Here is an 11,958-nt window from a genome sequence, read left to right on the forward strand (position 1 = left end):
GGTATTAGTTTGTTGAGTGTAGTTGGAAAAGTGTATGGTAGAGTACTGATTAATAGGATTAAGGATAAAACAGAGAATGCAATCTTGGAAGTACAGGGTGGTTTTAGAAGAGGTAGGGGTTGTATGAATCAGATTTTTACAGTTAGGCAGATATGCGAGAAATATTTAGCAAAAGGTAAGGAGGTGTATGTTGCGTTTATGGATCTGGAGAAAGCATATGATAGAGTTGATAGGGAAGCAATGTGGAATGTGATGAGGTTATATGGAGATGGTGGAAGGTTGTTGCAAGCAGTGAAAAGTTTCTACAAAGGTAGTAAAGCATGTGTTAGAATAGGAAATGAAGTGAGCGATTGGTTTCCGGTGAGAGTGGGGCTGAGACAGGGATGTGTGATGTCGGTGTGGTTGTTTAACTTGTATGTTGATGGAGTGGTGAGAGAGGTGAATGCTCGAGTGCTTGGACGAGGATTAAAACTGGTAGGCGAGAATGATCATGAATGGGAGGTAAATCAGTTGTTGTTTGCGGATGATACTATACTGGTAGCAGACACAGAAGAGAAGCTTGACCGACTAGTGACAGAATTTGGAAGGGTGTGTGAGAGAAGGAAGTTGAGAGTTAATGTGGGTAAGAGTAAGGTTATGAGATGTACGAGAAGGGAAGGTGGTGCAAGGTTGAATGTCATGTTGAATGGAGAGTTACTTGAGGAGGTGGATCAGTTTAAGTACTTGGGGTCTGTTGTTGCAGCAAATGGTGGAGTGGAAGCAGATGTACGTCAGAGAGTCAATGAAGGTTGCAAAGTGTTGGGGGCAGTTAAGGGAGTAGTAAAAAATAGAGGGTTGGGCATGAATGTAAAGAGAGTTCTATATGAGAAAGTGATTGTACCAACTGTGATGTATGGATCGGAGTTGGGAATGAAAGTGATGGAGAGACAGAAATTGAATGTGTTTGAGATGAAGTGTCTGAGGAGTATGGCTGGTGTATCTCGAGTTGATAGGGTTAGGAACGAAGTGGTGAGGGTGAGAACGGTTGTAAGAAATGAGTTAGCGGCTAGAGTGGATATGAATGTGTTGAGGTGGTTTGGCCATGTTGAGAGAATGGAAAATGGCTGTCTGCTAAAGAAGGTGATGAATGCAAGAGTTGATGGGAGAAGTACAAGAGGAAGGCCAAGGTTTGGGTGGATGGATGGTGTGAAGAAAGCTCTGGATGATAGGAGGATAGATGTGAGAGAGGCAAGAGAGCGTGCTAGAAATAGGAATGAATGGCGAGCGATTGTGACGCAGTTCCGGTAGGCCCTGCTGCTTCCTCCGGTGCCTTAGATGACCGCGGAGGTAGCAGCAGTAGGGGACTCAGCAGTATGAAGCTTCATCTGTGGTGGAAATGTGGGAGGTTGGGCTGTGGCACCCTAGCAGTACCAGCTGAACTCGGCTGAGTCCCTGGTTAGGCTGGAGGATCATAGAGAGTAGAGGTCCCCTTTTTTGTTTTTGTTTCTTGTTGATGTCGGCTACCCCCCAAAATTGGGGGAGGTGCCTTTGGTATATGTATGTATGATTATGTTTAAACATTGCTTATTACTAAAATATAGAATTGAAAAGGAATTGATGGATTAAGGGAATGATCAGGAAGATGAGGAGGAAGAGAAATGTGATTGGTTTGAAGAGGAGAAATTCCCTTCTATAAAAACTTTACCAGGTCTTATTTTCTCCCAGAAGCCTGAGTGATGATGTTTGCTTTTGCCTTCATTTCACAATATTTAAAGAATATGACATTGCTGGGTTATTATCAAGGTAATATGTTTTACAAAACTTAGCACCTCAGCCCATTTTGAGCAGATGTCTTTTATTATTTGGGTAGTGGCTTCATCTCTTCCCTACTTCTCACCTGAAGACAGCCCCTTAATCTCCTTTTTGCGGTGCCACAACTTTGTGGTGCTGAGCTCGTCTTTGAGCTTCTTCAGTAACTATTTTACACCATCATCACTAACTTCTAGGCTCATGAACTTTCCCAAAAATTATATCCTTCATATTATGCTCAGTCACAAAGCCTTTCTAATACCCTTCCAATAACAGTTTTTTGCCACAAGATCCTCCAGAGTTGATAGTCCTCTAAGTCATTCCTCAAGCTGTATATAGAAAACTTATGCAGTGGATTATATTAAAAATATTTGTGTAAAACCCTCCCAGAATTATTTTTGTAAAGGTCACTTCAAAGCACTTTTGGATTATTACGTTGGTTTAGAGTTTGTTAGAATTACTGATGAAATGCTGGTCCAGTGACTGGATGAGAGGAATCGTGTTAGGGGGCAAGAACTTCATTCTGATGAACTTGAACTCTGGCAGCGCCATCCTCTAATCGTGGAGGGTGAGCTGGAGCATTGTCAATGACAATGAGGGCCTTCTAAGGCAATTATTTTGCACTGAACCAAACAATTCACTGATCACCTCACTGAAGATTTTTCTTTCTGTCCAACATTAGCCCTCCACATTATGTTTAACTAGTTTATCATCACCTTTATATTAATTAATAGGCTTCAGTTATAAGTACCTATTTGCCATACGATACAGTAAGGCAGATGATCTTTCCATTTGCTTTTGAGCTTGCAATGACTTCTTTTATTTTTTTGTGATGTAGGTCCTGTTTGGTGTTTTTCTCCAGAAGAGGCCTTTCTTACCTTAGTGAAACACCCAACCTCTTTATAGTCCTTAAACTCTTGAGGAATTTGTTGGTAGGTTCTTTGTTAGCATTGCAGTCTGTCTCCCTGGGCCTTTTTTTCCTTATTTATGCCACTACTTTTCCTTTTGAGTTATCTAACCACTCGTGATTGGTTGCAAACACTTCACTTTTATCATCACTTGTTGCAGTCTTTTCCACTAGATAAGCATGCCATTGTTTTTTTCACAAATGATAGCATCAAAAAAACTATTCCCTGCTAACTGGTTTCCAATTATTCAAATCAACAACTATTTGTCAACTTTCTGTAATGTTCATGATCTTTGAATAGTTTTAGTTTTCACACACACACACACACACCCTTCACCAATATTAGCTCCCAATGGCCTCTTTATTTGTAACTATTTAGGAAATTACTGTTTTCTGCAACAATAGAATGTAGCTAGATCAGACACATGGATGTCACCATCATACTTTTCTATTGACTATTTTTAAAGACTACAAAAATGTTACATCAGGATTTTAACCATTTCCCTTGTTAGCTGGATTTTTTTTTTCCACTAACTCTGGGACCTATGGTGAATTAAGGCACTAAATTCTATTCAAAAGTAGAAAGCCAACAGAAAAGTTTGCAGCCTAGTTTAGCTAGGATAGGCACCGGGCAAGTTCTAATCATTTAGGTATAGTGCCTTGATTCCATCTTAAATTGCCATAAGAGGTGTACGCTTCATGCATCTTGGCTTGTGTAAATTTTAGCAAGTGCAACAAGAACCAAATAAAAGACAAATACTGTACCATGAACACTTAATTTGACAAATTCCTTAAGTGTACAAATACTAAGGTATGATGGAAATTGTATTTAATGGCTTAAATTTCAAGTAGACTTCAATATATGGTATCAATTTCTCATTTACTTGCAACTTTCTGATACTAAGGACTGTGAATATGGAAATTAATCTCATGTTATAACTAATACATTAATTACTGTTATTGGATCTAAAGGATTATTTCTTTTAACTAGATTTTGACAAGTAATTTTATTAAACTATAAATGCCACATTGATCTTAGGTTAGCAAACAAATTTGTGAAGCTCAGTGACAGGTTAATATATCTCAGTTTGCCTTTTATTCCGTTTGAAACCTTACCTTCAAGTAAGCATGGCACCAGCCACTCATTGAGATACTACCACTAGAGGGTTATGGGGTCCTTTGACTGGCCAGACAGTACTACATTGGATCCTTCTCTCTGGTTATGGTTCACTTTCCCTTTGCTTACACATGCACCGTATAGTCTGTCTTCATACACCTGACAATACTGAGATTACTAAACAATTCTTTTTCACCTGTAGTTGTTCAGTGGCTACTTTCCTCTTGATAAAGGTAGAAGAGAGACTTTAGCTATGGTAAGCAGCTCTTCTAGTCTTGGGTAGTGCCATAGCCTCTGTACCATGGTCTTTCACTGTCTTGGGTTAGAATTCTCTTGCTTGAGGGTACACTCAGGCACACTATTCTATCTAATTTCTCTTCCACTTGTTTTGATAAAGTTTTTATAGTTTATATAGGAAATAATTATTTCAATGTTGTTACTGTTTTTAAAATATATTATTTTTCCTTGTTTCCTTTCCTTACCGGGCTATGTTCCCTGTTGGGGCCCCTGGTCTTATAGCATCCTGCTTTTCCAAAATGGGATGTAGCTTAGCAAGTAATAATGATAATAATAATGGCCAGAGCTGGCATAATGCCTGCTCCATTTAAATAAACAAAAGGTACATAATGATCTACTGTATTATGAGTATAAAAGGAGTTCTTTGTTGTGATATTTTAAACCTTTATTTACTCTACTGTATATATGATAGAATGGCTTATACACTTTGATAAATTGTTTCATTTATATTTTTCTTCTGACAGTTATATGATCTAAACACCAGTCAGGTTGTGAGTGAATTTACGCCGAAGCTATCCAATCATTATCGCATCAACAGAGCAGTTTTAGATCCTACAGATGAACTCATTCTTACAGATGGTGTTCTCTTTGATATACGGTCAGGAAAACAGGTAATGTATTAACTTTTAGTTTTATTTTATATACATTACAGATTTCCACATTGGTCTCTTATTAAGTATTAGTATTTTGGTTTTGCTGATGTTAATTTGAAAATTGATTTTGTATATAAAGCAATTTTAGAAAAAATTAATTATTAACTTTTCTTCCACAGATTCACAAATTTGATAAGATAAACCCAATCTTAAATGGAGTTTTCCATCGTAATGGTTTAGAGATTATTAGTTCATCAGAAATTTGGGACCTAAGAACTTTCCACCTCCTGAAAACAGTGCCAGTTTTAAATCTTTGTGATATAGTATTTAATCATACAAATGATGTAATATTTGGCATAACTGTTGGAGATCTGATTGATGAAAGTCAAGAAAATGCATTTGAAACCTCCTTCAAGACGGTAGATGCTGCGGATTACTCAAGTATTGGTAAGAATGTATTCATAATTGAGTCTTTTGTAATATAAAATGAATGGAATATTTTCCAATGACGTAGGGTTTGATATATGTATAATTTCCATTTTTTTCAGCCACTGTTGATGTGCGTCGTGTGGTAAGCTCTTTGGCAATCAACCGAACTGACACTCAAGTTGCTGTCGTAGAAACAGAAAGTACTAATCAAGACTTGACAGAGGATGCAGTCGTTAGATTGTATGAAATTGGAATGACGAGACAAGAAGATGATGAGATGGTAAAAAAAAAAAAAAAAAAAAAACACACACACACACTCTCTCTCTCTCTCTCTCTCTCTCTCTCTCTCATATATATATATATATATTATATATGTATATATATATATATATATATATATGAAATTAAAGATAAGTAACAGGGTGTGGAAAATTGAAGTTTTCATATATCACTGTCCTATTTGAAATCATGTTCTTAGTATTTGTCTATTATATTCTACAGGGTGATGATGAGGATGATGATGATATGGGCAGTGATGAAGAAGATTCTGATGATAGTGATGATGACCAGGAGCAGAATTCACAGGATGGAGGTAAACTTAATTTTCATAGTTTTCTTGTATTAGAGATTAAATTCTTTCAATAAATGAATAAAACTTGGCTGGTAGGTACTTATTAGTTGGTTTGTAGATGCATTGGATGCCAGTTAAAAGGAATTTATACTGTATATACTATATACACATATGTGGTTTGTCCTAGAAAACAGGCTTGTTGCATATGCAGATGTTGCTACTATCTTTGCATCAAGTCTGTCGCCTGAATTATAGTTTTGGCATTGCAGAATCCCTTAATAGAGATCGAGCTTTTAGCATGGTGCAAATTATTGGGCATGAAATTGAACCCTAACAAAACATAAAGTATGTTTGAAAATAGGTCATGGAGAGTGACTCTTGAACATCCAGAACTCTGCATTAGTAATGTTTCTTCAACAATATACAACGCCTTTAAAATTTTTGATGTGATTCTTGATTGTGAAATTACATTTGTTCCAACACGGAGTACTTACCTCGAACTACTTTCTTAAGAGTATCTGGGATCTCCTCCCATCCGACCAGAGTTTTGTGTAGTTTACCGTACTCCCGTTTTCTGTGAGGGTTAACCTCAGGCGGAGTGATACGCGCCCTGAGGCTAACCCCGGGTCAGGGAGCATGCTAGCTTAAGTCTCAACCTCCAGTAAGTTCTCTGGTCGCGTCGCGATAACATCTCAACGCTCTCCTTAATCCCAGTTCGACTCTTTGTGTCCCCTACCCCCTTTGTGTCTCGCGTGGTCCCCACGTGGTATCCTTGTGCCTTTTCCTTTGTGTCTCCGCAGTGCCACGTGGTACCTTTGTGCTTCCCTTGTTCCTTCCCTTTGCGTTCCTGTGTCTTGCGGTGTGTTACTAGTGCGACATGGAGCATCCCCGCCGTTGTCCTTGGCCTATGGCCAGAAATTCGTGTGGTGCTTTCCTGTCGAAACCGGAGGTGGACCCGCACTCCTTGTGTTTGTCGTGTAGGGGCTGAGTGTGTTCCCCTACGGCCACGTGCCCGGAGTGCGAGTCGTGGAACGAAATGCAGTGGGTGCGCTTCGGCACTAAGAAGAAGAAGGCGTCCAAGAGGTCGCCTAAGAAGGCGAGCATCTCTTCTCCCCTTGCGTCTCCAGGAGTGTCTTCAGATCGAGCCTCCCTACCACCTTCCCCTACCCAGAGTAGGGGACGAGGTAAGTCCGTTGCGGGAAAGAAGCCGGCGGCCCTTCCCCAGGAGTCTGTGTTGCAGGATAGTGAGGTACTGGCGTCATTCCAGGCAAGTGAGGGGCCTGAGGGAGGGACGGGTTTGTGTTCAGAAGACGGAGCCCTGGTGCTTGCGGGGCACGTCTCATCAGATGACCCTATGTGGGTTAAAAATGTTCCTGCCTCTTCCCCCGCCTCTTGGGCGTGCGTTTCAGGTACCTCTGCAGCCGAGGGCGCCGTCGGGAAAGACGACTCACCGCCATCAGACTCCCTCGGGTGGGTACCTCCGAGGACGCCCTGCAGGTCCCCGTTGAGAATGGAGGAAGGCTTCCGAACCTGGTTCCCCAATGAAGAACGCCCACGCTCCCCTCCAGCGCCGTCGACTACCTTACCAGACGTCTTCTTGCAGCCCCCGTCTTCAGCCGATCGTCTAGTTATACCTCCAGCGGCTCTTCGCGCGCGCGCCCTGCCGATGAGTTACGACGCATCGTCAGACTCTTCAGCCGTAGCGGGTTCCTGTTCCTCGGAGGGCGAGGCCCGAAAGAAGTCCCGAAGATGTCGTGAGAGGTCCCGGAGGAGACACTCTCGTTCCCGCTCACGCTCCAGGTCTCGCCACGGGGGTAGACGCTCCAGGTCCCCCAGAAGGAAGTTTAGAAGAAGTAGATCTTCTGGAGAAGAATGGGTAGTTATCCCGCGTAGCAAGCTCGTCGACCTCTCAGCAGTTCCGAGTTCTTCAGGTTGGCGCCCTAGATCTAGAACTCTGGAGAGATTCACATCCAGCGGCAGGTTCGACCGACGGAGGGTCACGTCGTTTCCGGCCCCATCGGACAGGCGTAAGGCCGCGAAGGTTCTGGTTCAATCCGCCCAGCGGAGAGAGTCGCCCCTTCGGTCTGGCAGCCGCGTCCCTTCCTCCAAGGTGACTCTTCAACGTCAGGAGAAGGAGAGATGGCTCCCCCCGTCGGGCAAGCCCACGGAAGCCTGGTCCTCCACGACGAAGGATAGACCTAGGACGGAGGCATGCCCCCCGCAAGCCGTTAGGGTGCCACAGTGGGATGTGGCCAGGGTCCTGAAGATGTTATCAGAACCCCCGTTCGAGCCCCTAAAAGACATTGTGGACAAGGATCTCACCCTCAAAACTGTTTTTCTGCTGGCGTTGGCCTCAGCAAAAAGGGTAGGGGAGATTCATGGACTGTCTTACGAGGTCTCGCACTCGAAGGGTTGGCGAGAGGCTTCCTTCAAGTTTGTACCATCCTTTGTAGCTAAGACCCAGAATCCAGCCGTGTGGGATCCCAGGTTTGAGGGCTTCTCAGTACCAGCAATCCCTCGCTCGGACAGCCCGGAGGACTTAAGGCTGTGCCCTGTCAGGGCAATAAGGAAATACCTTGAGAGGACGGCTAGACTTCGGCCTGGTATCAAAAGTCTTTTTGTCTCCACAGGCCCAGTGAAGAAGCCAGTCTCAAAGAACACTATCTACTTCTGGCTGCGGCAGGTGATTATCAGAGCCTACAGTACAGTAGTGCGGGAATTCCCCTGCCGGGCAAGCCCAGGCCCCACGACATTAGGGGTCTAAGTACCTCGTTAGCATTCGAGAAGAATATGGCAGTGGGCCAGATCCTGAGAGCAGGCACCTGGGCTAACCAGTCAACCTTCACGGCTCATTACCTAAAGGACTATTCGAGGAAGTCCCTGGACGGGTTCTCAATAGGAACCGTCATCTCCACACTCCAAACGATTTAACGACATAGCCCCAGAAACAACCGTGGATGGTAAGACCAAGAGACACAGGTTCGTTCCTTAACCCCCCTTGTTTTTCTTTCCCCTATTTCCGCTCGAAGATGGACTCGGGTAGTCCCCCTGAGCCTGTTTCAAGACACACGATCATCGGAAGGACATGTCTCCTAGGAATTCTTGCAGAGGTGAGTTACTTAGACACTAAGATGAGCTTTTTGTGTAGTTTTCCCTATTTTCTGTGTCCTGAATGGCAACAGAACCTAGCCTCCTATCTAGGTTCCCCTGATTATGCTTAGCTCGGTCTCTAGGTCTAGAAGGCCACTCCCACCTGCTAAAGTGTAAGTCTCCTAAGAAAGTAGTTCGAGGTAAGTATTCCGTGTTGGAACAAATCACAAATTTTAAGTAATTTGTATTTTTCCTAACAGTACTTACCTCGAACTACTTTCGGGTAATGGCCCACCCTTCCTTCCCCGAGTGCCTTACTGGACCTCTTAAGAACCTAAGCTACCAAGAACTTACTGGAGGTCGAGACCTAAGCTAGCATGCTCCCTGACCCGGGGTTAGCCTCAGGGCGCGTATCACTCCGCCTGAGGTTAACCCTCACAGAAAACGGGAGTAGGGTAAACTACACAAAACTCTGGTCGGATCGGAGGAGATCCCAGATACTCCTAAGAAAGTAGTTTGAGGTAAGTACTGTTAGGAAAAATACAAATTACTTCAAATTTGAGATTTTAAAAGCTCATTTATTCTTTCTTCTTCAATTGCATGAAAAATTGGCTTATTAAGAAAGTCTAAGTTTTTTGGTGATCAATGTATTTAGAAGAAACTGTCTAATTCTTTCATTCTACCTCGTTTTGGGTATAGTTCTCGTGTCTGATCTTCAGCTGCTTACTCTCTCTTAATTTGTTAGACAAAAACTTGCAGTTCATTAGATTTCTTATTCTAGATCTAGATATTAATATCTGAGCCCGTCGTTCAGTTAGTTCTTTATGCATGTTGCATAAAATTTTTCATAATTCTTCACATCCTGTGCTTTCAAATCCTTCCAGACTGTACCATCCTGTATTTAGTTTCAGTTATGCTGTTAATTCTAATAATCTTGCATTTTCCATCATAAGACTCAATATTATACAGTATTCCAGTTTTCTTGAAGCTATTACCATATTGTGGAATGAGCTTCCTAATCTGGCAATTGAATCATGGACCTATAGGAGTTTAAACTTGCAGCGAATTTTTTTTATGTTGAAGTTGACAAGAATTTCTCTTCATATTTTATATATGACAGATCTATTTTAACATTCTTGATGATCTTGAAAAGTTTTATGAATATAGTTTATTTCCTTATTTTATTTCCTCGCTGGGATATTTTTCTGTTGGAGCCCTGTGGCTTGTAGCATCCAGCTTTTCCAGCTTGAGTAGTAATAATGATGATGATATTGAAAATAGATACAGTGAGGAAAGCAAATAAACTACAAGAGAAGTTACTAACACAGAATTAGATTAATATCACACAAATACTAACCAAGGTAAGATGAATCACAAACACATTTTTGAAGAATACTCTTATTAGTAAATTCAGAGTATATAGTAACAAAAACTTCATCTAGTATAGAAGCAAATTGAATCTTACTCTAAGGTAAATATGTTCTCTCTCTCTCTCTCTCTCTCTCTCTCTCTCTCTCTCTCTCTCTCTCTCTCTCTCTCTCTCTCTCTCTCATATTTATTGGTATTTGGACTTGAAATTGGACTAAAGTTTTGTGTAATTTCCTTTATATTTTCCATTTCAGATGCCAGTCAAAATGATAATGAAGAAGGAGATGCAAATTCAAGCAGTTCCTCTAATTACAGCTTGTCATCTAATGATGGTTTTGAGAGTGAATCATCTTATTTGTTTGAACTAAATAGTGATGATGGAAATTCTTCTGAACCCCAAAGTGCCTCACTGAATGCTTGGCTCCAAGAAAATGATGATGAGGAAGAGGAGGAGGAGGATGGTGGTGGTGGTGATGATTCAAGTTATGCACCATCAGAATGATTGCTTAATTATCATAGTTTTCAAAGGAATTATATGAAACAGCCAAAGAGAATTTTTTTAAATGACTTCAAGAATAAAATACGATTGAAATTATTTATAACGAATTGTAAATTTTTTTTTTTCCCGAGAGTTTTATCTCGAGAATAATATGCTGGAATACAAATTTTAGATTTTTGCTGTGGCAGGGTCAAGCTATTTTTTATTACGCTGTTTATATTAGTGGGTCGTGTGATATGTTTCAGCAGACTTGAGTTTTTATGGAAATAAATGTTTCTGTGTACATTAATTTTTTAATTTTGACCTTCCAGCAGAATATTTATTGTTACTCTATTACGAAAGTAGGGTTCTTTAACTAGCCCTGCTGAATTTTACATCAGACTATCTAAAGATTTTGGACAGAAAAATGTCTGAGCAAATATGATGAATGTAATCGCCTGTTCCTTAGTTTTCAATTAGGCTCTTGTAAGGGCTTTCCTTGCAATTTCAAGAATTGTACAGGAAACCCCGGAATGCAGGTCATGAAGTTTGTACTATTAGTATTGGCTTTAGTTTTATACCTGTATTTGACTTGAGTGCAAGAACAAGAATCTGTGAATCATATCTTAGTATTAAACAGCATTATTGAATTTTCAACTAATTGGTTGCAGAGAGTAGTTTGATGTTCACTGTAGGGACTGTAAGGTGTACTATCCCTCTGGGTAGTTGTGGTTTGGTTTTAAAAGAAATTTGTTGTCTATGCAGATGATGCTCCTTTTTTTGCTTTAATTTACTTGTGTGTGTAGAGCTGTTTTTGCAAACTTTTTTAACAGATATACAGTCCGCTCTCGCTTTTCACGGGTTTACTCTTCGCAATTTCGTTCGTTCACAACACAGAACCATAGAATCTTTTATATAAAAAATCACATTCGCGAGAAATACTCTTGCGGCGCAACAATTTCAAACAACCTATGCTCCTTTGCACCAGGCTCGCTTCGTTTCATTTCCCTCCCTGCCCAGGACAATACACCATTTTCTCGCCGACTCCTCGCTTGTGCATCTGCTTTGGTTCTTTTTGAGCAGAATCACGTTTTCATGTAATGGATTGATGTACGTATTTGTATACAGTAGCACATACTCTTGTTCACTACAGGGGGTCTTCGGGTTACGGCGGTCCCGACTTACACTGTTTTGTGGTTACGAACGCGTCCCCATGAAAATATAGAAAATAATATTAAGCGTCGTTCCGTCTTACAGCGTTAGCATCGTAAGCGACATAAACAATTGCGAACTAGTTTCTAGCGCGCAGCGGATGAATGC

General features: G+C 41.2%; 1 protein-coding gene across 3 annotated transcripts in view; it reads left to right on the plus strand.

The window, feature by feature from the left end:
• The window catches only part of mahj (LisH and WD40 domain-containing protein mahjong), a 193,984-nt gene extending 183,040 nt beyond the window's left edge, over nucleotides 1-10,944 (plus strand). For all 3 annotated transcript variants that reach the window (XM_068390118.1, XM_068390129.1, XM_068390122.1), the window contains 5 exons: nucleotides 4,574-4,720; nucleotides 4,882-5,149; nucleotides 5,251-5,411; nucleotides 5,633-5,723; nucleotides 10,415-10,944. In XM_068390118.1, the coding sequence (XP_068246219.1) occupies nucleotides 4,574-4,720; nucleotides 4,882-5,149; nucleotides 5,251-5,411; nucleotides 5,633-5,723; nucleotides 10,415-10,662 (915 nt within the window). In that variant the 3' untranslated portion in view covers nucleotides 10,663-10,944. The remainder of the gene's footprint in view (nucleotides 1-4,573; nucleotides 4,721-4,881; nucleotides 5,150-5,250; nucleotides 5,412-5,632; nucleotides 5,724-10,414) is intronic.
• Nucleotides 10,945-11,958: the final 1,014 nt, after the last annotated feature.

Source organism: Palaemon carinicauda, chromosome 1 (assembly GCF_036898095.1).
Source record: "Palaemon carinicauda isolate YSFRI2023 chromosome 1, ASM3689809v2, whole genome shotgun sequence".
Taxonomy (NCBI): domain Eukaryota; kingdom Metazoa; phylum Arthropoda; class Malacostraca; order Decapoda; family Palaemonidae; genus Palaemon; species Palaemon carinicauda.